General features: G+C 37.2%; 1 protein-coding gene across 2 annotated transcripts; it reads left to right on the top strand.

Annotated features, from left to right (window-relative positions):
- The first annotated feature begins 178 nt into the window (after positions 1 to 178).
- On the top strand, positions 179 to 27,376 carry LOC129260722 (SUMO-specific isopeptidase USPL1-like). Of its 2 annotated transcripts, none has more exons than XM_054898685.2 (7): positions 179 to 355; positions 7,945 to 8,175; positions 9,516 to 9,725; positions 10,259 to 11,175; positions 11,606 to 11,731; positions 14,771 to 14,940; positions 23,516 to 27,376. In XM_054898685.2, the coding sequence occupies exons 2-7, from the start codon at positions 8,143 to 8,145 to the stop codon at positions 24,907 to 24,909; spliced, it is 2,850 nt and encodes a 949-aa protein (XP_054754660.2). In that variant the 5' UTR covers positions 179 to 355; positions 7,945 to 8,142; the 3' UTR covers positions 24,910 to 27,376. The 2 variants fall into 2 exon arrangements, with proteins under 2 accessions (XP_054754660.2, XP_054754652.2); XM_054898677.2 differs by having other exon boundaries at positions 269 to 355; positions 7,945 to 8,187.

Genomic DNA, 27,376 nt, shown 5'->3' with positions numbered 1-27,376 from the left:
TTGTACGTAAAAAACCCATTTGGGCTGAAGCTATTATGGCTATTGCTAAGAAAATTGACAAACTACAAACTGTCTCTATATTTGAAAGAAAACAAGTTTGGTTTTGAGTCTGACAAATTCCTAACTTTTTTGTTTTTCTTACATTTATATCTGCAAACTTCAAAATAAGCCAGTATTCAGTAAGTTTTGAAGGTTGTATACATAATATCGGCACCGCAGAGTACGGTACGTGCGCGCGTAAGTAATTGCCCGCGCGCGCTACCCACGTTTTTTGGTCGTCGATCGATTTCTACATATCAACTGCGACCTGACTCTGACTGCAGCCGTTTTTCTGCTTTGCATCTGCAAGTCGAAGGTATTTTTTTACAATTTCGTTACATGTTTTACGAACTAGGACAATGTTTGGGTTATTACGATCCAGATTTCTGGTTTATTAACGTTTGTGTGGAGGTTTTTTTTATTACATTTTGTCACGATCACTCGACGCAATTGCAGCGCAGTGCTAGGGCAGTGGCAGTGGGCTTCACTGCCAAATGAATAGGACATTTTTTAAATGGTATTACCGGTCAGGTTATGAATATTTTGAATAATCGCCAGTCGAGACCTTCTTGTCCCTTTTCCTCCTTTCTTTTGTTTTTACTTTTTTTTAGTTAGACAATACTTACTACTTAGGGCAGGCCTACATCTATAGACTATAGTATAACTTAGTCTTGAGGACGCAATAATTATAGACCTTATCGCAAATAGATTCACGCAAAGGATCATGGGATCGCAAAGGGGGCAATAGCGCCGCTGTTGTCCGGATGCGACCATGCGAGCGCAAGCAGCCGACAATAAAGTGTACGATTTCCACAGTGTATCAAAATACGATCGACGCCCGCAGCCAACATTTTGCTAACTTCCAGTAAACGCCTCGTCATATTTGTTCCAGAGTCTAACATTACTTTTCTTCTTAATCATAGGTGGCAGAGATATATGTGCCGTCTATAGCTGCAAGAATTACCACAGATTTTATGAAGACAAGTGCAATTTTCTTTCATTTTCGCGCACTGTCTGTGCGTATTTTGAGCTGTGCAGCTGCTGTGTGCTTTGAATTGTATGCACGGACAGCGGGCATGCACTCTCGGCCCAGGGGTACGTCGGCGAGGCAGTGGAGGAAACTGGTCCCAGAATTCCAAGCAATAATAAAATGATGATCAATAAAACAAACTCTGCAGTAGATTTGATTACTTTATTCTAGTGTTATATTTTTGTAATATCAATCGATAGTCAAGAATACATGTTTCATAAATAATTATCTCAATCATGATTTTATTCAGAGTAGGCCTATAAACCGAGCTGTGTTTTCTTTTTCTCTCCACAGATAGGCTACATAATATTATTGCAAATTATTCAGGATCGTGGTCGGACATTCTGAAGTTTTATAAGTGGCATGCATAGACAAAATAATGAATGAAATATAACAAAAAATGAGAATAGATGAAAGTATATTGATAGAAAAATAAGCAAAAAAAAAAAGAAAAAAGAATTTAATGAGGAAGGTGATCTGAAAGAGAAGTGACTGAATGCGATGAAATTAATTGAATATGTAAATGTTGAAATAAGATTTATTTCAAAAGAATGGAATATATATCATTTATATTAATTAAATATCCAGTTTCAGACAAAATAAAATTACAGAGGTTTGAGGGATAGGGCCTATACGGGATCATAAAATGTTTTTAATTTTATTAAAACTTAAAATGTTTTAAATTTAAATAAATTCAGATTTATAGTATTCTGCATGTCATAGGCCTATTATTATATATATATAAATATATATATATATATATATATATATATATATATACTAGCTTATTTTTGGCTTTAGATTTGTCTCATGCACCCCCTATATAGAAATTGTATGATCAAACTAAACAGCCCGACTTGCAAAAAAAGGACTATATTTCCCCCAAAATAACAAAAAACTTGGCTAGCTAAATTTATATGGAGATATATGGTCTACATTATGTTTCTCATGAATATTCTTTAATGGAAAAATATGCTATCTAATTTGGATCACCGATCGACGTGCTCTTTTCTAAAGACGATCGGCAATGACCCGCAATCACCGTCTCACTTTTCCCACAAAATCTTCCCAAGTTTAGCCCCAGAAAACTTCGAAAATACGGTGAGTATTGAGTTCATACTTTCACTGGGCAATCATGATACAAAGATTGTTCTATAAATCTACATTCAAGTATCCAAAATAATTTAAATACGAAGAAATCAGACTTAAAAAAAAACCTGGATTTTGAGTGACACTACACAAAACATATGGCGTTGTATGGCTTCCCGAAAGCCGATTCCGCGTTTGCCCCCTTTCGCATCCCGTCATCCTCTGCGATGACAGACGCCCTCACGCGACAGACGCTATTTGCGATAAGGTCTATGATGATGATTTTTAAAATAATGAAATATACTTCTTCTTCTTCTTCTTCTTCTTCCTCCGTTAGCTTCGGAGATCAGCAGGGAGATCCTGCACAAAATGGTATATGTAGCTTAGTATGTATTGTAAGAGAGGTCAGTCAGAGAAGGTAGATGTATTCAGCAGAGAGGACTAGGATTCAAGTGTAGAAGATCTCATCATTGTGACGTCTTGACACTCTTCCCCCAGTCGCATAAGAGAAGGACCATAATAAAGATGGATTTCCCTCGGAAATCCATCTTTTGAAACAAAAATCACTTGAATTGTATTCATTTCATTAATTTTCACACCTTCCTACGCCTAATGTGTAGGAAGGTTTTAAAAATTATGACATGAAAATGTGAAAAATTTAAGGTTTCTTACCTAACTGATGCCGAGTAACCCCCTCGATCCACATGTAAACAATGTAAGTACAATAGCGTCGACCCTTGAACCGCTTTAAAAAAATATGTATGACGTACTTTCGGCTAGCGATGCCGTTCTGATGAATAATTTATAGAAAAAAATATTATTTCGCAAATGTTAAAATTTATCACGTAATTAAAAATAATTGTCAGTTTCATACCAATTATTTCTTTATTATGGTCCTTCTCTTATGCGACTGGGGGAAGAGTGTCAAGACGTCAATGATGAAGAAGTATATTTCATGGTTCTAGGACAACTACCCCCTGGACAATCACCCCCCGGACAACTACCCCCCGGACAATTACCCCCCGAGGACAATTACCCCCCGGACAATTACCCCCCGGACAATTACCCCCCGAGGACAACTACCCCCCGAGGACAATTACCCCCCGGACAATTACCCCCGGACAATTACCCCTCGGACAATTACCCCCCGGACAACTACCCCCCGGACAATTACCCCCCGGACAACTACCCCCCGGACAATTACCCCCCGGACAATTACCCCCCCGGACAACTACCCCCCGGACAACTACCCCCGGACAATTACCCCCCGGACAACTACCCCCCGGACAATTACCCCCCGGACAATTACCCCCCGGACAACTACCCCCCGGACAACAACCCCCCGGACAATTACCCCCGGACAATTACCCCCCGGACAACTACCCCCCGGACAACTACCCCCCGGACAATTACCCCCCGGAAAATTACCCCCCGGACATTTACCCCCCGGACATTTACCCCCCGGAAAATTACCCCCTGGACAATTACCCCCCAGACAATTACCTTCAGAAAATACCCCCTTCTCTCCAGCATCAATGTTAGAATAAGGCGGGACCCATTGTAAGTTTTGGTTGGTGGCACAGGTTTCTACTTTATCTTACGTTAATAACTTTTTCTTTCTCTTTTATATTGCTCTTTCTCCTGTTTTCTCACTTTCTTCTTTTTTACTTTTTTGTTTTTGTTTAGCGGCGCCTTCTGCATCATGAAAAATGGGGGGGGGGGGGCTTGCACCCGAAACCTCCCGTTTGGCTATGCATATATACATCAGAAAATTTGTAAACTGGCCCTCATTCTAAGTTTTCATAGAACAATTGAACACGATTAGTCATAATAATCACATATGCTGAATATCCCTGATTCCAACTGATCTGATTTTTTTAAATATTTATTTTGGGTTTAATTTCAGGTAAGAAATCAGGCAAATAGATAAAACGTAAAAAAAACCACCTTAATAGGTAGAAAAATTGAAAGTCGATAACGCAACTATGAACACTAACACTGTCAAGTAGACCTATAAATCTGTTTTTTTAACAGTTCAACTAACAAGAAGCTAAGAATTATGAAACAATTGGTGCACATTCCAGATTAAGATGTGGCTTTATAACTTAATACAGTTAGCTAAAAAACTTTATGCAAAGATAATACACACAAGAACACCTTGTAAATTACAAGGTGTGTTTGTGTGTATTATTCTTGGGTGAAAGCAATTAAACATTAAAGAAGGAAATTAAGTACCAAATTTACTAAATTGTAAACAATATGACATAGTCAAATACAGTGTTTTTTCTATACAAATTGGCAATCATGATAGTATACAATTCGTTTAAGGTGCATTTTAAGGACGGTTTGTAAGAATTTATAAAGAAGTAGGCCTATGCAAATCAAATAATGCGACCGAGCACCGTGAGCTGAAAATATTAATATTTAGACCATAAAACGGACATTTTACAGAGCACTTGAAAAATCAATTTGTAAATTAAAAAATAATGAAAGCTCGATATCCGAGATGAAATATGTTTTGTATATTGACTTCGAAACTTGATATTTTAAGCTCCATATCAGCCTATATTGAGCAAGATATTAATCTCATCGAAAAAGCAATGCGAGCGCGAAGCGCGAGCGGAAAATACTTGATATTCCGGTATGAAAATGGTGAATTTGAGCACTATCTAAAGCATTGTGTATGGAAATTGTGAAGTGGATGTGGAAAGCACTTAATAAATGATATCTTCATTATTATTTTGACCTAGGACCTGGACATTCTAGGTCTAAGGACATTTTGTCATCATATGAAAATGATGACAACTTTCTTATTCCTCTTCCTGAGCGCGATATGAAACATACGAAACTGTGATATTGTCGATATTCTTTTCTGAAAAGGGACAATTTAGTCATTAAGAATTCATGAAAATTTCATTATCATATTTATTAATGTAATAAGCCTAAATGAGTGAGTAAAATGTGTTGACACGGAGGCCTGAAAACTGGATATTTTAAGCACTTTTGTAATCATGAATAGGATTTGTGAGTTGATATATTTTTAACAAAAATGCGAGCGCAAATCGTGAGACGAAATTTTTGGTAAACTGTCATAAAAGGGGGGTTTTAAGTAGTTTGTTATATAATTTGGCAAATCAAATAATTCTAGCGCATAGCGCAAGCTGCAAGTTATATTCACACCATAAAACGGACATTAAACAGAGCACTTAAAAATCAGTTTGTAAATCAAACAAAATTATGAATAATGTCCGAGCTGAAATATGCTTTGTAATATCGACTTCAAAACTTGACATTTTAAGCTACATATCAGCCTATTTAGCAAGATGTGTATCTCATCGAACAGGCTATGCGAGCCCGAAGCGCGAGCGAAAAAAATTAATATAGTGACATGAAATATATTTTTTAATCATTTTCCAAGTCATCCCCTGACCTTTTTTTTTTCACTCGTCTCCCTCTTATTTTAACTCTTATTTCCGACGTATGACTCTGTGCACTCCCTTTGTCTATATAGGGGGTAATTGTCCGGGGGGTAGTTGTCCGGGGGGTAATTGTCCGGGGGGTAGTTGTCCGGGGGGTAATTGTCCGGGGGGTAGTTGTCCGGGGGGTAGTTGTCCGGGGGGGTAGTTGTCCGGGGGGTAATTGTCCGGGGGGTAGTTGTCCGGGGGGTAGTTGTCCGGGGGGTAATTGTCCGGGGGGTAGTTGTCCGGGGGGTAATTGTCCGGGGGGTAATTGTCCGGGGGGTAATTGTCCTCGGGGGGGGTAGTTGTCCGGGGGGTAATTGTCCGGGGGGTAGTTGTCCGGGGGGGTAATTGTCCGGGGGGTAGTTGTCCGGGGGGTAATTGTCCTCGGGGGGTAGTTGTCCTCAGGGGGTAATTGTCCGGGGGGTAAATGTCCGGGGGGGTAATTGTCCTTGGGGGGTAATTGTCCGGGGGGTAGTTGTCCGGGGGGTGATTGTCCAGGGGGTAGTTGTCCTGATACCATATTTCATTATTGTAAAAATCATCATCATTGCGTCCTCAAGACTAAGTATAACTAGGGACCCCAATGAAGACAAAAAAAAAAATCTCCTTCGTTTTATAAATATTAAAATCACTTAGGCCCTAGGCCTACTTGATTAAAATAAGTGGTACTAATCGGATCATTCAGACAAGTCTTGTTATTCCAACATGTAAATGAAATTAGAAAAAAAGGGTTCAAACTTGGCCCAAAACGTTCAATTTCCCCATTGACTCCGTCCGCGCTGCTTTGTGTCAATAACTATAACATACGTTTGGACGTTTAAACTACCCATTTTCACTGATATTTTCTGTAAAGTAGCCTACCCTAGACTAGGTCTAACTTAGAATTGTAGTAGACCAAAACTAAAGCTTCGGTCTCTGTTATGTTGGTTGTCCAGCTGAACTCCGTTGGCTTCACTCTGTATGAGGAGAAATTTAAAAAATAAAAAAAAACTCCTCGAAACAGACGGCTGCCAACATGCCAGCTGTCTAGAAAAATGTAGAAATTTAGAATCTAGAATAGATTAAAACGAGAAATTTTTATCTTCCCTCGGCCTCGCAAAAGCCGAAGGGCGCGGCCCTGCCTGGCCTAGACAGCTGGCAGCCGTCTGTTTCGAGGATTTCAAAAACATTTTTTTATTTCTCCTCGTACACAGACGGCTTGCAATCGTGTGGCCGCCATTCATTCGATGAAATAGGGCCTACCTAGGTATGTTACAAAAAAATAAATTTGAGAAATGAGGTGTTTGCTTCATCATCATATTCATAGCATGCCATCAATTAATGAATTATACTCAGAGCCTTGAGGCTTCTGGAGAGTAAAAGTCATCTACTATACACGTAGGCTTACTCTCCTTGAAGCCTGGGTCGGGATACTATTGGCTCACACGCACCGACGAATTGGGCAACTATAACAAGTATAATAATAATGCGCCAAACTGCTAGTTATGTTTAGAATGTTATGTTAACACTTATGTAAATGGGCAAAAATGTTGGTTGGCAACGGCCAAAAATTGTTAGTTTTTGTTATAAAGTGACGCTGAAATGCAATGAAAAAACATTAAAAGTAGAAGAGCGTTTTACTTGTATGTTATTGTCGCCATCTTGTCTTTGTGATTGCATCCTAGCGACGCAATGCGTCTATAGAGGACGGCAAAATCATGAGCAGTGCCAACCTAGATTTTAAAAAATACTTGCATCGGCCGATAAATATCATGAATTGTATAGTATGATATTTATCAGCCTATCGCAGTTCTAAAGAAAAAAAGTAAAATTCATCCGCAAGGCGCTGCAATGCGAGTGCCAATGATGTTTTTTAATCTAACTTGATATTAAAGATTATTATATTTTGTTGAAGTTTCATCATGTGATCTCAGTTTTAGCCATGAGATGCAATTGCAGTTCAATATTGCCAATGCCGGCAATGGGTTGATATGGTGCTTCCTAGCTTTTTTTATGTTTTTTTAAATAGAATATTGACTGTATTTTTGTAAGTTCAGCGATTCATTTTCAACCAGTGATTTATAGTATTCAATCATTAAAAAACATGACAGTGTCATTAATATTTGATTTTTCACTACAATTATCACTGAATTTAGGCCTACTCTTATGTTTCTTAGTCGTGGCTGTGGTTTGTCTGCAAGTATGTCAGTGGTGTACCGGTATTTGTGCTGATATCACATAATTCATTGATTATTTATATACTGTGATGGTTGTTCAGGCCTATAGAGTGCTGTATGTTGTTGATTTTTGTCTAAAACATGTTTGACACTTTCTCTTTTATTATAGCTCCTCTGGCTGTATTTTTTTGCCTGTGGAGCAAAGAGCTCAGGAAGAAGAAGCCGTCGCCTTAACCACACAAAGAAGTGTGGTATGGTCCCACTTCTTTTGGTCCCGCGTGTTTGATGACCATTAACTTGGTCTCACGTTACCAACTGCAAGGGCAGCATTAGGTCCGTCTGTTGGTCCGTCTGTACATCTGTCTGCATGGCTGATATCAAGCCTAGCCTGCCAAAGGCGGTAAGGTCAAAGGTCAATACATTGGAGATGGTACATTACGATAAGGAATACATAAAAAGGTCATTTGCATATTTTTGCAATGCTAGATACATGTTAATGGACAATACGAAAAAGCAGCTTAGCTTTGTGACTGAATGTTGTGTCTCAAAGCCAAAAGTAGCTTCGACAAATCAAGTTGTGTTTGGTCTTGATATGTGAAGAATAATTATGCAGGGGTATATTTCTTATACATGTACTTTTGCAGTGCTGGTTCTGCGGATATGTGCATGTTCCGGTAGCAGTGCTAACTGATAGTATAATATCTAGCCTATGCATTTCACTGCCCAATGGTAGTCCCACTATGAATATATTGTCAGTGCTTGAATGCAAATGCAAGGCAAAACTATTGTTGCTATTACATTTACAAAGTCATTCTGCTGTGTCAGCAAAGAAGTACACTTCACCTGCAGATAGCTAAAAAAGAATTGAGTATTCAGTGATTCAATCAATGCAGAATAACACTACATGTATTTATAAAAAGGTGACAATTGATTACCATCAATGATTGTTACAGTTTATACCTGTGTCGCCCTGTGTAGCATATCCGTCAACATGGTCAAAGCGCACTCTGCAGATTGTTTGTACATTTTTGTACAATTGTTTGTACATTTCACAAAAGTAATGGAAATGCAATTCTGTGACTGCCTTCAAGGTTGAAGATTTGTGCAAATTTGTGATAACAAAATAATAAAAAAACTTATATGACTTGACGCTCATACAAATCCATGGGATTTTATTTATCAATCAATTATACTTCGGTTTCTAATTTTGACACTAATGGAATTAGTGGAATCCCCTCTTTGATTTGAGACCTTATACTTTAGTGGACTGGTTACACATGGCAGATTAAAACTATTAAAGTAAGAAATCCAAACAATTTTAGACAGAAATCTTTGTTTGAAGTAGAACATTCATGTTTCTGAAATGTACTGTATAGTGAGTAGAGGTAGACCAATTCAGCTACTGTGGTTTGAAAAAAATCTGAGCTGTGACCAAGATAGATTTACTTTTTAATAGCTTTATATATAGCCTTGTACAACACAATTTACTTAATCCATATTTTATAACGCAACCCCAAGCAACATGTACGTATCCTTTTATCATGAATTACACTTATGCATTGTATACTAGGAAAATGATGGGTTATGCTGGATCATAAAGTTCATTTATTTCTCTTGAACAAAAACCCAAAATAATTCCATGTTAATTTTAAGATTTAGGGTTTGTTTAATGATAACTAAGTGACACAATTCCTGAAGCAGGTTTTGACTTTGCATGTTCTTTTCTTTTCACTTCATTAGGTGGGCAAATGTCGCCGAAGAAGGGGGCGTAAGAAAAAGGTCACCATGGCACCTGCATCCATCAATGGCCCCATCGCCGAGCTGGAGAAGGAGATAGAAAGAGAGGACATTGAGTGGTGCAAGGAGTGTTTGAAGCGAGATGAGTGGAATGCTGTTAGTTACATGCAGATCAGTGACGAGCTGGCTGTTCTTGTGTGCAACGATGAGCAGGTAAGAAGATTCAACCTCAGATATTGAATGTTCATGTCATTTTCAAGTTTAGTTCTTCTGAATGTTTTCACCTGAAAGTAATTGCCAGAGTCGGGATCTGTTGGTCATAGACAGTTTTATAACCGTTCTTTAGAGCAGAATGTGTCGAATGGAGTGGACCAAGGAAGACAACTAAAACAATACTCAAGATATCCCCAGTCTAGAATATTTACAGTCATTCAACCATCATAGATTTATTCTGGCAATTACTGTGGTGTGAAAGAAGGTGGCAAGTCCCCCTCCCCCTTTCAAAGTATAAGATAGTGGATGAAAATATAGGGATTATATAATACGGTAGATAACTGAAACTTTGTGTTTAATTTTCTCAAATCATCAGATAATGCTTTGATTTGCAGTGAACCTTGTCCTAATATCAGTGATTTTAGATAGAAAATGAAATGATACTACCCACAAAGCTTCTGTTGAGATCTGCTTGAGTGAAGGCAACATTATTTTTTCACTTACAAACTGCTTGTCAATTTTATTCTTTTTAGTGTACATCATTACCAACACTGGCTCCTGGCTCCCATCTAGTTGTGGAACGAAGAGCTTCAGAAATCATCCAGTGCAGGAAGCGTAAGAGACGAGTCACAAGTCTGCAAAAATTTGATGCTCCTAATCCTCCAAACAAACAAATCAACCTGTCACAGCCGCAAGCTCCTTTGTCTGCAACAGTCTCTCCACTCCCTCACAGAGGTATTGTACAATGGCAAAATGAAAATAGCATGTGTTGGCTGGATGTATGCATGCTCCTCCTTGTACAGTTCAGAAGTCTTCGGCAATGTCATCGAGCACTTGGCACAACATCCCCATTGAGGACGCTATGTGATGGTTTTGATTCGGCCCAGGATATGGCAGGGACTGTAATTGAAGCAGCCGAGCAGAATTTGTGTAAACAAACTAACAGCAATAACTCAACATCTGTTGAGCAACCAGCAGATACCTCTGATGTAGAACTTTTATCAGCATACCTTGAGAGCGATCTCCTAAGGGCAGGAGAGAATGATAAACTGGTTCATTCAGAGCTCTCATACAATTTTCTTGATTTCATTGAAGGAAAACTGCCAAACGGTAACTTGTGTGCCCAATATTCGACTGATGGACTTTTAGATCCTCTTCTTTTAGACAGAGCCACTCTGTCTCCTGATGGCATTGCATTCAAACAAACTTCTCGCCTCCGGGATACCAGTACTGGCAAACTTGCAACTTCTCTTAGATTACTTCGAACCCTCCGGAACAAACTTTTTGAGATACTGAAGCCCAAACTTGGATGCATAGAAAACAAAGAGGAGAGTCCCATCTCTGCCCTTCCAACACTCCTGAGACTGGATGGTGTCACAGAAGAGCACTTCACTTCGCGTTACAGGAAGGAATTCTACTGCTTCTCTTGCGGATTCACCAATGTTACAGTGTAAGTAGTTGATGCTTTGATGTTACTCTTTTTTCATGTATAATAGTTTGATTTGCAAAATTACAAACACTGAAATATTAACTGTTACGGTGTGGCAGTTTTAACAGTACATTCCATCAGAGGTGGGTCGAAATCCCACTCATATTTATAATTTATTCCAGCAATAGACTATTCAGCTGCACTCAATCCAGGTTTAGTAAATGGGTGGCTGGCACTACGATTTATTTCTTGAAATGTGTGTACATCGCGGAATGGTAGCTTGAGTAAAGCCAGGGTAATAATGAGGGCTCTGAAGAGTGGATAGAAGCACTTGATAAATTGCATTCTTATCAGTAAAGAAGTTATTTTGATTCTATTTTTTATTTTTGATTTACAAAACTTTTTTTTTACCTTAATTACCTTTCTCTCTTGTTCTTTTATTTTTTTACAGACATCGGAATGTCATTGCATCTGTCACCTCAACTGCCAAAGACTTCAGTATGCAGAATCTCACCATGTATCACCCATGCCCGCAGTGCAAAGTTCCAAACCAGTCAAGTCGCCTTATCTACCATAGGTACGTATTATACAAATATACCGGGTTTGAGAAAGTAAAGTGGAAATATTTTCATCCGAGGTTGGTACGGCAATTACTATTTTTCCCAAGAGATGCGAGCCCCGAGGGAAAATAGTAACATTGCCGGACCAACCGAGGATAAAAGATTTCCACTACAATTTCGAAAGAAACGCCCGGTATATTTGTTTTATATCCCTTATATAATTATTAGTTTGAACGAAAAATATTGGTAATCTAGTCCTAATTGGCCCATCTCCATGATCTAAACAAAATCTAGATCGGCTTAGCTCTAATTAAAGCAAAATTGGCATATCATTAAGCTAGCTGTTCCTGAATTGACTGCATGGCTACGTCAGCTCCCAAGCATCACTCAGGATGGTTAGTGTTGCGCGCTGCATCGGCTGTACTAGTGAGATAGATCTCCTAATTCCACTTACCGGTTATGAAGGCTGTGAACTAACCATGCTGGACTAAAAATCAAGCAGCCCGAATCGTTCTATGATGGAATGATGGCCATCATTAAAGGTCAAGTCCACCCCAGGAAAATGCTGACTTGAATAAATAGAGAAAAATCAAACTAGCATAATGCTGAAAATTTCATTAAAATCGGATGTAATATAAGAAAGTTATGACATTTTAATGTTTCGCTTATTTTTCACAAAAAAGTGATATGCACAACTAGATGAGTCAGTCGATGATGTCCATCACTCACTATTTCTTTTGTTTTTTATTGTTTGAATTATACACTATTTCATTTTTTATAGATTTGACAATAAGGACCAACTTGACCGAACCATATAGTATTAAACAATGCTAATTCCACATGTTCAGGGAGGAATTAATCGTTGTATCACTGGACAATGAGGAGAAAATTAGAATATTTTATATTTCATATAATGAAATACAAAATAAATAGTGAGTGGATGACGTCATAGTTTTCTCATTTGCATACCAGCCAGGATGTGCATATAACTGTTTTGTGAAATTAAGTGAAACTTTAAAATGTCATAACTTTCTTATTTTACATCCGATTTTGATGAAATTTTCAGTTTTATGCTTGTTGGATTTTTCTCTTTTTATTCAAGTCAACTTTTTGTTGGGGAGGACTTGTCCTTTAATTTTATTTTCAGCATACAGATTCATTATAAACTAGCAAGATGCGATTTCACATTGACATTTATTTATCAGAGTTTGTGATTCAGCCAGCATTGCATTTTTACCTGTTTGATTGCGCTGCGCTGCGCTCAGCGGACCCCTGCTAAAGTGTCTGCGCCGTTGCATCACAAGACTTGCCCGGTGGAGGCAGTCCGTCATGCGCTGTGCCCAAGTGATTGCGTGGTTTTCAGTCGGACGCAAAATAGAAAAAAAACTATTCTACTCTGACGTCACGAACTATTTTCATATCCGATGAATTTCATTTTTCTGGTGAAATTATGATTAGTCCCGTGAAGGGCTCTCGACCAATCAAATAGCAACACATTTTCAGTAAGGGATATAGTATACAAATATATGACTGGTCTTGATGGCAAACGTTGAAGTTATCATTCCTTTTTACCCTTCTTTAGGATAATAAAAGGGCTGGTATGAAAAGCAATAAGGTGTGATGATTTTCTCTGTCATCCAAATTCCATATTTGTTTTATATACTTCATCTGTAATATAAATCACAAAGATATATCTTACACCAAGTTTTGACTAGAGGGTTACTGATTTGCCGGTATCTATTTTAGGACCACTATTATTTAACTCTATCACTAGTATCAGTGTAGGAAATACATTAGGGCAATGCGTGATTTTGCCCTCATGACAGCCCAAATCGCCCCTAAAATTCCCCCAAATTTTATGCTTTGGGGGGGGCAACTTTTTTAAAAGTTGCCCGTATAACTTCCACAGCAATATTGAAGGAAGTTTTAGAAAATCAATCTTCATTCAGCAGAATAACAAGAAATGCCTTTACATCATGATTGCTTGTTGCACAAAACAGGAGCCCTTGAAATGTTAGAAATAGCCCCTAAAATTCAGCCATCACCTCAATGTGGAAAAAGCCCTTAAAAGATGAAAAAAAAATTCCTACCCTGAACTCTTTTTATTTTAAATTGATTTTTTAGATCACTTTAATTTAGAAGCACTGCACTGCTGCTGGTCAACAGGCATCCATTTTTTTTCCTAGGGTGCCCAATCAAAAAAGATTGTTTTGTTTGTTTTTTCCTTCTTCTTTTAGTACAAAAATAACTCGAGAATGGAATGGGTCTAAATATTTTAGAATGGAAATCTTTGTCTGTAGCTTGCTGGTATTCAATCACTAAATTTGTTTGAAAAATGCTCAATGTGCTATTTTTTTACAGAAAAATAAAATCATTACCTAGAAAGGGTCCTTGAAACATAATCAATCAAAATTAGAATTTTAATAGGTACAGACATATTCAATGGCCACTACAAGTTTGTAAGATTAGAATGGTTAGATATTACTTACAATTCACATTCTTTACCATTTACCAAAGCTTTAATTTGATTCTGATCTGTTGGCTGTAGAAAAAAAGCACCATTGGCATCTTGAGGAAAGTGATGACAATTTTCTTTTAAAAAAACATACTCGAGATGTGAAAAAAATCCATTGTAATGTGAAAGAAAATGTATTGATGCTTTTAGTCCGAGGTCCTTTGTGTTCTTAAGTTTTAAAAAATATTAAAGAAGGGCATTTCTTTTAATATGTATCAATAGGCAGACTACTATGATCTTGAGAATACCGTTCCTACTTGCAATATTATAATTTTTTTATGGAATTATCTGTCATTATGTTAGTCCTGTGCAACTGATTTTTCTTTTCTGCTCATTTCAGTTGTTGATCTGTTACCTGTACTTTTTACCTCATGCGAAGATGACCAATGTATTAATAAGATACATTGTATTATTGTATACATGTATGCCCTGCAGTTTACATGAATAATCTTTTAAAGCAAGCTTGTACAAGTGTAAATTTATATCTCTACTGCTTTATTATAACTACTACATGTATATAATTTCCTTTGTTTCACAACAGACTGCCAGCATGCCCCCTGATCCATTTCAGCAATGGCCTCGGCAATTCAACAGAGTTACCTTGGGTTCAACCCGACTTCCGACATAATGGACAACAGTACCACCTGAGCTGCATCATTCAGTACATCCGTCATCCGAACCACTTTGTCATCTGGACGCGAGATCCCTCCAGTAAGTACAAAGTTCTGATATAATGTTTGGAATAATCATTCTACACACTCAAGTTCCCTCATGAAAATTTCACTGATATCTCTTTGGTTTACGCGGGCGCGTCGTGATCTAGTGGTTCTGACTCTCGCCTTTCAAACAGAGGGTCGTGGGTTCGAATCCTAACCATGGCGTGTTTTCCTTCAGCAAGAAATTTATCCGCACTGTGCTGCACTCTACCTAGGTGAGGTGAACGGGTACCTGGCAGGATCAATTCCTTGCATGCACTGAGCGCCGGTGATGGTAGCTTGAGCTAAAGCCGGGGTAATAATAGCAGCGCTTTGTATCCTCAGGCAAAAAGCGCTTTATGAATTATTATTATTATAAAGTCAGACATGAGAATACTTGTTGCAGAAGAGTGATTCAGAGTTGGTCTGTCTTTATTTTGTTATCCTTCTATTCCAATGAAATTGTTATTAGTAGTGCTCCGCCGGTAAGGATGGACACGTCAGGTCCCACTTTGATTTTTGGGAGCCCAAAAAATTAAGGGGAAAAAAAACTGCTTTTAAATTAATTTCACTATTCATATCAAAATGTTCTCATGATATCACATTTCAACCTAAACTGAACACAAAAAATTGCACCAAGGACAAATGATTTGCATGCAGGATTTCTCAATATTTGTGCTTGAATTTATTGGTCTATTTATCGTCTTATTTGACGCAGGCTGCTAAATTTGTTTACAATCTTACCCCTGTCCTCAAGATTCGATTTGATTTATTGTTTTCTTCTAATCTGCATTCATATTATTTGTATAATACAATCTTCATTCTATAACAAACATAACATTGATTACTGGGTGGTTGTTTTTGCATGAATCATAGAAAAGAAATATTTATTAAAAAATATAATTCTAAACAAATATGATCTACCAAATTATAACATTCACAATTTACAGGAAAAGGACTGTCATCATAAGATGGGATTGTAGTAGTGCTGCAAGTCAGGCGGCATGTTCGGGTTCGGTTCGGCGAATTTTTTCCGAACTTTGGTTCGGTTCGGGGTTCGGCAATAAATGCGCAATTAAATTATTAATATATAAAACAACCCTTGAACAAATTATCATATTAAAATTCTGTCGTATATTTATAATAAATTTAGTTTCTAAAAAGAATGGTTATAAAAATTGCTGCATAACTTTCTTTTATTTATTTCAATCTTGAAACCAAAAATAAGAGTCATTTCTACTTTCATTTTTAAATTGAATAAAAAAAACAAAGAAAATAATATTGATAACGAGAGAATGAGGACAGAAACAGAATTACAAAGAACATAATATTTTTTTGTTCATTGATTATTCCATGTAGATATGATCATGATCGATTACAATGCCATTGCAAACGCAGCTTCTCCGATTGGAAAGTGTTGATCGGGAATGTCGGAACAGTAGACAAATAGCCTCCACTCAACTGTTATGATACTGGTAAAATTCACATTCCAAAGAATATGAAATAGAAAGTCCCTATTTTCTGAAAAGTGGTTAAACCTGGTCAATCAATTACTTTAAAAAGATAAAATATCAGTCCATTCTTGGTCCCGAAAGATCGACACTAGAGTGACTTCAAACATATTTCCAACACGAAAATGAGTACATGGGACTGTACTGTGTATTTTAGTGTTATGAAATCACTCGGCGTTGATCGTCAGAACCAAGACGGAACTGAAAATTTATCATTTCATTTTCAGTAAATGGCCAGATTAAACCACTTTTTAGAAAATATTTACAATGGAAAAACATTTCAAATTCGGAATATGAATTTTACCAGCCTAATAGCAACTGAGAGCAGGTTGTTTGGACTTCCTGTTTCAACTTTCCTTATCAACCATTTCCGGTACACGATCAGGGAACATGCGTTGAATTGCTTTGAATTTTTATCTTTTCTGTTTTTTCTAACCCCATTCCTTCATCTCTTATTTATTTATCTTTAATATTGATATGTATATTTCAGAAGGTGAAATAAACATACTTTACCATTACTTTGTCAGTCACAAGGAATGAATTTATGTCAGTTTTTGTCTCACCTGCATAGCAGAGTGAGACTATAGGCGCCGCTTTTCCGACGGCGGCGGCGGCGTCAACACCAAATCTTAACCTGAGGTTAAGTTTTTGAAATGACAGCATAACTTAGAAAGTATATGGACCTAGTTCATGAAACTTGGCCATAAGGTTAATCAAGTATTACTGAACATCCTGCCTGAGTTTCATGTCACATGACCAAGGTCAAAGGTCATTTAGGGTCAATGAACTTAGACCATGTTGGGGGAATCAACATCAAAATCTTGACCTAAGGTTAAGTTTTTGAAATGTCATCATAACTTAGAAAATATATGGACCTAGTTCATGAAACTTATACATAAGGTTAATCAAGTATCACTGAACATCCTGCATGAGTTTCACATCACATGATCAAGGTCAAAGGTCATTTAGGGTCAATGAACTTTGGCCGAATTGGGGGTATCTGTTGAATTACCATCATAACTTTGAAAGTTTATGGATCTGATTCATGTAACTTGGACATAATAATAATCAAGTATTACTGAACATCCTGTGCAAGTTTCAGGTCACATGATCAAGGTCAAAGGTCATTTAGGGTCAATGAACTTTGGCCAAATTGGGGTATTTGTTGAATTACAGCCATAAATTTGAAAGTGTGTTGGTCTAGTTCATAAAACTTGGACATAATAGTAATCAAGTATCACTGAACATCCTGTGCGAGTTTCAGGTCACATGATCAAGGTCAAAGGTCATGTAAGGTCAAAGAACTTTGGCCACGTTGGGGGTATTTGTTGAATTGCCATTATATCTCTATAAGTGTATTGGTCTAGTTCATAAAACGTGGAAATAAGAGTAACCAAGTATCACTGAACATCTTGTGCGAGTTATAGTAGTTTTCAAAATCAGCACTGCTGCTATATTGAATCGCGTGATGCAGGTGAGACGGCCAGAGGCATTCCACTTGTTAAGTCTTGTGTTCTGTTCTTTTCAGATCTGAAACGGGGCAGTACTTGTACATCACTTTGCTGACTGGTAGAGCATACAGTGTTCTGCCACTTTAATAGGCCCACATAATTTGCCAACTATACTTTGGCTTTGATTAATAATAATAATAATATAGGGTATTTATATTGCGCACATATCCACCTTGTTAGGTGCTCAAGGCGCTCCTCTTTTACCCGGCTAAGCTAGGCGTTCATAGCGCACACAGCTTTTTAAGGAATTACTTCCTACCGGTACCCATTTACCTCACCTGGGTTGAGTGCAGCACACTGTGGATCAGTTTCTTGCTGAAGGAAATTACGCCATGGCTGGGATTCGAACCCACGACCCTCTGTTTCAAAGTCCGAAGACTAATCCACTGGGCCACAACGCTCCACATTATTCAACTTAAGCCTTGGAAATTCATCCCACCCCATATTTCTTTACCTAGTCTTGCCTCTAATTTTACAAAACTAATGTGTTTGTTAAATCGTCAATAATTGTGGTATAATTTGCAAACTCACAAGCTTGTTTATATTGGGGGAGGACCGGGGGCTTACTTTGTGTGTTGTTATAGCTCCATCTGTTTTGTCCTTTATATTTTGCTGACTAGTAGGGCTCTAAGCCTGGCTACATGGACTTGGATTTGCCAACTGGTTGTCTTTACTCTATAAGTCGTAACCTTCTTCGAAGTTAGTACCCCTATTTTTCTTACCTTTTTTTTCCTTTCTTTCTTTTTTTTTCTTTCTTTCTTTTTTTCTTTCTCCCCCTCTCTCCTTCTTTCTTTTTTCTCTTCCTTTCTTTCCCTCTTTCTTCCCTCTTTCTTTTTCTCCCCTATCCTCCATTTTGCCGACTGGTACATGATTTTGCCGACTGCCATGAATGTTGGGGGGGTGTCACACCCCCCCCCCATACACCCCCTCTAGCTACGGCCCTGTCCACATGGTGTAATACCCATTTATTATATTTCTCAGTTAATCTCACGCCATCTTGGTCATAATCATTTCATATTTTTGTACATGTTTGCTTGATATGTCTTCCATGTAACAAATAAGTTGCAGCAATATCAGTTCAGTTTCCTTCATTCTTGGAGGACAAAATTTGAATAAATATAATGTCACATAATAAAATACAAAACAATGTGTGGGGATATGACATCATCAGTTCCTCCGTTGGGTGATTCCATACGTGTCGTACGGGACATTTAGAGAACATTTGACAGTTTTTTTAAAAGAAAATCAAAAAATATTCCAGTAACTAAAGGTGATCATCAAGTACTACCAGAGTGTTAGGAAAACCAAGACTTAACGTGACTTGAATTCACATCCTGTATAATACATATTTAAAATAGTAATGTGCCGTACACTCGTACGGACGCAGAAAAAGTGGCTTTTTTAGAAACCTGAAGTTTGTACTCTAAAGTCTGTGAGTTGGACAGATAATTTTCATAGAAATTGATATTCAATTACCCATGAACAAACACATCTATGAAAGAAAGCAAAATAAACATTCATGAATAAATAAAACAAATTACAATTTTCAAGAACATTGTGGCGTACGGGACACTCAAAATGTGTCGTACGGGACATCTCTAAATTGAAGCCAAACTTTCTTAGTTTATGTCTCTTTGACTTCTTCAATCACTTTATTTGGCTGATGATAATGATAATCCTATCAGACTAAACACATTCATTATGTTAGAAACCGCTATTGTCTGAATATTTCTGTCAATATATCATAAAGAAAATAATGTGTCGTACGGGACACTTGTGTGTCGTACGGGACACTTGCGTGTTGAACAGGCACTTGAGTGTTGTACTGGACAGCCTGAATAAAACAATGAACTTTTTATCAATCAGAAGGGGAGCATTGCCCCTAAATTCTTCCTTTTTAATGAAAAGCCTTTTAATAAGTAGTCATTGAGAACAATATAATTAAGTAACCTCAATCTATACAATCGGGAGCAATATATTATCATTTTTTTCATGATGGGAAATGTACAATGGTTCACAGCATTTTTACGAGCTGAAAAACTTAAGGTTTTCTGTGAAGTTATATTTTAGTGAATTAATTGATGATTTCCAATACACTATTTAAACAATAAATGAATGAACTGTTTGTGTAAATTATGGGGCTAAAATGTTATGATTTTTTTCTATTATTAAGTACAAAACAATTACATGTATGATGGTGGGCCCCAAGTCTGCGCACCTAACAATTTGAGTTAAGATTTAACATGAATTTCTTCTTATTTCACAAAATCTTTTGGTTAATAGTGTTCCTTTATATTATTAAGAGTAAGTGTACCAAATTTCTCATTAAAAAATGAAAGAAAATAAAAGATTTTCTTGAAAAACCTTTGGGCAGTCATTTTCAGATTGAAAAAAAAATGGTACCCCATGTCTGCGCACTCATTCACTTTGCACACGATTCAGGGATTTTGATGACAAAGGCTGCATTTTGAGGCCGTCACATGAAATGCCCTGAAATCATCATTTTTCCACCATTTTGAGTCGGATTTTTTTATGAATACCTGTCTATGTAATGCATGTGTAAAGTTCGTGCTCGTTGCGTATCTTCTTTTACTAGAATCGCGCAGATACGAGGGTGCGCAGACTTGGGAGACCGCGCAGACATGGAGGAACTGACCATACGCCCGATCACAATCATGATCGATTACAGTTATACGTAATTCAACTACACTTTTATACCGAGTTTAGCTTCAAATGTCCCCTCATTTAGGCCCCCATTCCACAGAACGGAGACCGTTGAAAGACCACTGAAAGACTTAAAATTGATGAGGTCTTACAGCGGTCTTCAAGATCACTGAAATTTGTCATCTCTGTGGAATGGCTCAGAAAGACCCCTCAAAGAACTCTGAAAGACTGATGGATATTTCTTGTCTTACTGGTCTTAGAGTAGTCTTACAGAGATCTTTCAATGGTCTTTCAGAGATATTTTATGCAACAAGTGATCTTTCAGAATTCTTTCCATGGACTTTGCCTGGTCTTTCAATGATCTTCCAATGATCTCTCAGGAGTCTTACAGTGATCTCCGCAAAAATCTTGAGAGACTGCCGAAAGATCATTGAAAGACTATTAAGACCTTTGAAAGTTCATCGAAAGACTGCTGAAAGACTGCTGAAAGACCACTGAAAGACCATTTTCTTGTAAGACTGTTGTAAGACTGTTTTGAACCGTTTCAAAAAGTTTTGGAGCCCATGAAGACCACGAAGACCGCTGAAAGATTGGTCAGGACTCGTGTAAGACCTCAAAGACCATTGTAGGTTCATTGAGAGACCTCTGTAAGATCGACCAAAATTCATGGTCTTTGAAAGGTCTTTCAGCGGTCTTGCTCTCTGTGGAATGGCCCCTTTAATGAAGAAAAAATATATTCATGTTAATAAAATATTCTTAAGTTGATAACAATTCAATCAAAGACAAGATGTGAGCTTAAATAGTGGATTTAAAAAATATCACTAACCAATATTTTTTTTTCATTTTATATTTGAATATATGTATTCCCTGCTTTTATTTATATAACGTAGTAGGGTCATTCCATGCCAATTCACCCAATGAATGTGCAATTTTGCACCCGACCCTCTCGGAAACCGTTGTAAATTGGTACAAATAAAATTCACCATGGCCCACGCACAAAACAAAAAAAATAAGTCCAATTGGTCCGTCGGTTCTCGCGCTACGGCCCGCCCTTTTCTCTATGTTTTGACAAAAATGGGAGTGACCTTCAACTTTCAATGGCCACTGCGTCGTAACGTGTTGACCAATTTTCATGAAACTGGTACCATTTATTAGAAAATTCAGAGAGGAATCCAAAACATGCATCAAATAATGTATTGGAGCGATTTATAAGGTCTTGACCTTTGACCTTAACTTTGACCTTGAGTTTGACCCCCGGACAAATAATTTTTTAACTTGATTTTCGTGTATGTTAATTATTAGTATGATATTGACAAAATATGTTAAAATCAATGATATTTTATTTCTTCACCTTTAAAAACTCTTCCAAAGATACCATGAAATTTCACTCTAGTCCCACATACTGATATTCATGTTAGTAAAGTGTTTACCAGTTACATGATTTCTTCCAATCTTAAGTTACAGTATGCAAACACATGAAAAGAAATTAAGCTCATCAGTTCACAAATGAAACATTAAACATTTATGCTCATGAATAGGTATCTGTTTAGGCATTTTGATGTTCAGCAATATATATCATATATATATATATATATATATATATATATTCTTGTTAGTAAATAGGCATATACTCAACAATTTGATGATAAAAGTAAACACTTTACTAACAAGAATATATATATATATATGATATATATTTCTGAACATCAAAATGCCTAAACAGATACCTATTCATGAGCATAAATGTTTAATGTTTCATTTGTGAACTGATGAGCTTAATTTCTTTTCATGTGTTTGCATACTGAAACTTAAGATTGGAAGAAATCATGTAACTGGTAAACACTTTACTAACATGAATATCAGTATGTGGGACTAGAGTGAAATTTCATGGTATCTTTGGAAGAGTTTTAAAAGGTGAAGAAATAAAATATCATTATTGGTTTTAACATATTTTGTCAATATCATACAAATAATTAATATACATGAAAATCAAGTTTTAAAATTATTTGTCCGGGGGTCAAACTCAAGGTCAAAGTAAAGGTCAAAGGTCACAACCTTATAAATCGCTCCAATACATTATTTGATGCATGTTTTGGATTCCTCTCTGAATTTCCTAATAAATGGTACCAGTTTCATGAAAATTGGTCAACACATTACGACGCAGTGGCCATTGAAAGTTGAAGGTCACGCCCATTTTTGTCAAAACAAGGAGAAAAGGGCGGGCCGTAGCGCGAGAACCGACGGACCAATTGGACTTATTTTTTTTGTTTTTTACGTGGGCCATGGTGAATTTTATGTGTACCAAATTACAACGAATTCTGAGACGGTCGGGTGCAACCACTGGGTGAATCCAGATGGAATGACCCAGTAAAATAAATGTGCCTAATTTTTTTTCTGCCGAACCACCGAACCAGGCCTTTGTGTTCGGTTCGGCAGTTCGGCTACACTACAGCACTAAATTAGCTTTTGGTTCCATGTTATATTTTATGTTTTTTATGTTTGCGAGTCATTCACTGCAGAATTGCAGCAGAGAAACTAACAGTTGCAAATATGATAAATTGGCAGAACCCATGCACCAAAATTATAACTTTGGGGGCCAATAAATTCTGGCAAGCAATGGAGTAATCCCGATCAGAAATGTCCGTCGCTCTTCTTGGATGATTAAACGTTTGCAATGTAGTGTCGTGTAAAAGTTTTGATATAGATAAATATAAGTACGTGTAAGTGGTCGCTCATTCTCATAGGCCTGTGCATTCTGAAGTCTGGTTTAACTTTTACATTTACACTTTTTTCACTTTTCACTTTTCAGTAATATAGTAACTTTCATGTTACTGACTGCTTATGATGTAATGAATTGGTTATATGTTCAAACACATCTAACATTTATCCCCATTTCTGTTAACAGGAGAGCTATGGATCAAGTGTGATGGCCTCTCCTCACCAGTGTGTCTGTGGGAGTCCCCTGAACTATCAATCCCTCCATCTGAAATCCATCTGGTTGGTTGGGAGCGGCAGAACAGTGAATGCTATTCCTGTGTTGACCTGCAGCAGCAGATGATTAGCATCCAGGAGGCAGCTCTAGAGATGGACGATGATCACATGTTTGAGAATACCCATGATATAGAGAGCACTTCTTGCAACGCACCCCTGAGGAAAAGAAGCTGCCCTGCGGCCATTGGACAAAGTGCATCTCCGCTTGGTATGTCTAACAGTACTTCTTCTGTAGAACAGGTGGCGAGGAGGAAGTCAGACTATTCCTACCTGGCTCCTAAACCTACCGAACCACTGCCACCTTCTAGCATTTTATCCATTGGTACTCCGCCCCAATCTCCCGAGTTTCCGTTGCCCCAAGCCAGTTCTTCACAGGAGTCAAAGGACAGTATTTCTTCTGCTGCATTGAAAACCGGCAAACCTGGAGGTCAAGTGTCAAAACAACAGACTTTGTCACTCAGAGATAAACTTAATAACGAGAAGTGGGAGAGAGCAGCTGCATCTCCAAAATCTGATGATCATGGACACACGAGCAATCGAAGGAGTGTTGCCAGCTATCTCCAGAGCAAAGCAAAGTACCAGAAGAAGCCACCTGAGAAAGTTCCTGGTGTGCTCACTGGACTTCTTGGGAATTTCACAAAATCGATCACTCGGCAACGTCAAGATTCCGTCAAAGAATCAAGCAAACCACGGGCGATTTACACTCCAGTTACCAACAATTTCTCTGTGCTTCAAACCTTGCACTCCTTGAACATCAACTCTTCGATACCAAAGAAAGATATCAAAAGTGAAGACTTGGAAGGAAAGTCAGACAAGAAGCCAGGTAGTACAACCCAACTCGTGACAGAAAAAGGATCCGTGCTTCCCTCTGTTCTTAAAAGGGTTCAAAAGTTGAGGATCCCTCGACAAAAAATCAACTCATTCAGTGCCTTTAAAGAACGGTCCGCCAGCAAGTTTTCAGGCTATTTGAAGCAGAAAGAACCAGCTGCTGAAGATGTCCATAGCAATTGCAACACTGAAGGTCATGAAGGTAATGTCAGTCCGATCCAAGAGGATGACTTTCAATCTAGCATCCTGCTGACTCCATCGTCTTCTGTTTCAAGTCCTAGTGCATGTTCTGATGTTAGCCTTCAGAATGAGAACTTTCCAGGGGGACCCTCGGACAATCCTGAATCGGGGAGCCTGAACAATCCAATGAATACTCTATGCAAGGCTCTGGATGTTGTATCCGGCGATGTCACACAGGCTGTTGCCCCTCAGGTCACCAGTGAAGATGATGATTGTTTCCTTCGAGATCTGCTTAGATGATGTTGACATGCTTTGAGTGGATACTTAATTTAGGATCTGTCCGTACTTTTATTGCTCTTGGGTTGTTCTAATCATTAGATTTGGTTTATCCATAATTTGTCAATGTAATAGAAAATAAGTAATTAAAAACAAGGTGACCAGATTGTAGTTATGTTGCCAATTTGAATATGAAAAGCTGTTAAAAATTTTGTCCCCATCTCAATATTGTATGCCATAGGTTTGGCGACCATTGTTTATTTATTTTCTTTAATCTCGTGAAATTACGCATCATTATGTAAGACCAAATAATGTTAAAAAATGGTCTTTAATGTGCAAATCCAATGCAAAATCTGTTTTAGGCAAAATTCATAACTGATCATCATTTGTACTTTCACTGATTAAAAACTAAATGATATGATTATGATCATAAAAGTTTCACCAACAATTTTTATCAAAAAAATATTGGAAGACAAAAAATTAAAAACACCATAATTCACAAATTTAGAAAAAAGAAAAGAAAAGCATTTAGATTTTTTAATAGCAATTCAAGTGCTTGTTTATAGGCTTACCACAAAATAATTCATATAATAAAACATTGATTTAGTGAAATTTAGCTATGCAGTCCCATAGTTTATGTCATTTTCTATCATTGTGCAAATTTCTGTCACGATCAAGATCTTAAGATTGGAGCATAATGGCTACCCCCCCCCATACTTTGTAAATGTATGAATTTCAAATTGACATAAATCATGAAATTATTTTAATTGGATATAATTAAAAGAATAATTAGGAATGAGGAATTGTCTGTGTTAAGTTTTCTGAATCTGTGTATGCTTGTGAATTTATACGACTTACTGGAAATTTTATTATGAAGATTTTTGTCTCGCCTGCATAGCAGAGCGAGACTACAGGCGCCGTTTTTCCGATGGCGGCGGTGTTGTCAACATTGAAATCTTAACCAAGGTTAAGTTTTTGAGGTGTCATCATAACTTAAAAATTATATGGAGTTATGGACATAGTTCATGAAACTTGGACGTAAGAGCAACCATGTATCCTGAACATCCTGTGTGTGTCAGGTCACATGACCAAGATCAAAGATCTTTTAAGGTCCATGAACTTTGGCCGTGTTAGAGGTATTTGTTGAATTGGTGTCATAACTTAGAATGTTTATGGATCTAGTTCATGAAACATAGACATAGGGTAATCAAGTATGAATTATTGTTTTGCACACGTCTTAGATCACATGGTTATGGTCAAAGGCCATTTTGGGTGACTGGACATTTTATTATCTTTTCTTTTGTGAATAATTATTTAATAGGTGTTTTCAAAGTCTGCACTGCTACTGTATCAACTCGCGTAATGCAGGCGAGACTGCCAGAGGCGTTCCACTTGTTTATCAAACCAATTACTTCGCCGGAAACATCTGATAAAGAAAAGAAAGTCATTTAAATAAGGGATGATGTTCTACTAATTTTGGCAGGGATTTGTACACATTTATGTGGACTAGATGAATATTAGTTTAAATTCAGTCTTTCAGCATGATCTAGACTTTTGAAACCATGCAGGAACACAATAGTGACAGTTGCTTCATTCTGTTTGATTGTACAATTTTTATTGACATCTGTGCCCTGTCACACAAAGTCTAGCAATTGATCTTCATACAATCAATCTGTGTGATTGCTGATTGATTCACGTTTGTGTAGCAGTGCGTAGATCAATGTTTGCGGGTGTCAATTAATAAGCCATTTTGTAACTAGCCACTAGAGCAAGTTTTCACAAATGACCTTTCTTTTTTTTTCCGTTAGACATATATACGCAGTTATCAGTAAATCATTCATTTTTAACAAATCTGCGATATCTATCTCTTAAAGGATCCACTGCATGACCTGACTCCTAAGATATGTCAATAACTTGAATTAATTGTCCACTAAAACTAATTGGCTTTCATTTGACCCATTACCAAATTCCAAATATGGTTGAACACAAGCATATTTGAATAATATATGAATAATCATTGTAATTATTAACTGGGTTATTGTACATGTTGTAGGGACTCGAATGAACCTTCAAAGTTGATTACATGTACGTCCAAATCCCAAGCCTGTACATCCTAGTTGAATGAATTACAAATGATACCCAAGCAAAAGTCACCTCAATTTTATACATGTATGTGCAGCTGTTGTAGAAACTAACTAGATCACTTTGAGCACTATGATAATGGTGGATAATTATGGCATTTGTCCTTTATATGTAGCTTCATAGTGGAGTTCTACAATCTTGGAGATGAACAGAAGTGCTTTCAGGATATAAAAGTTTATGTTGTCATCACTTTATATGTATACTTAGTATGTATTTGTATCTTATTATTTTGCTCATTTTTGTATAAAAATCCAACTACTTGGTATGTTCAATAATCAATGTGACCTCAACAGTTTTGTTTCTGTAAAATTATGAATTTGAAAAGTAAATTTTGAAAAACAGAGCAGAA

The sequence above is a fragment of the Lytechinus pictus genome, chromosome 1, assembly GCF_037042905.1.
Source record: "Lytechinus pictus isolate F3 Inbred chromosome 1, Lp3.0, whole genome shotgun sequence".
Classification (NCBI taxonomy): Eukaryota; Metazoa; Echinodermata; class Echinoidea; order Temnopleuroida; family Toxopneustidae; genus Lytechinus; species Lytechinus pictus.
Note: the sequence above shows the minus strand (reverse complement) of the source record. Positions and strands in the feature narration are given on the sequence as shown.

Bases quoted from the DNA above. Each gene is read 5' to 3' on its own strand.
- LOC129260722 (XM_054898677.2), top strand. From the start codon at position 8,143: ATGGCTGATATCAAGCCTAGCCTGCCAAAGGCGGTAAGGTCAAAG. The intron at 8,188-9,515 runs GTCAATACATTG...TCACTTCATTAG, and splicing joins CAAAGGCGGTAAGGTCAAAG to GTGGGCAAATGTCGCCGAAG. The intron at 11,732-14,770 runs GTACGTATTATA...GTTTCACAACAG, and splicing joins AGTCGCCTTATCTACCATAG to ACTGCCAGCATGCCCCCTGA.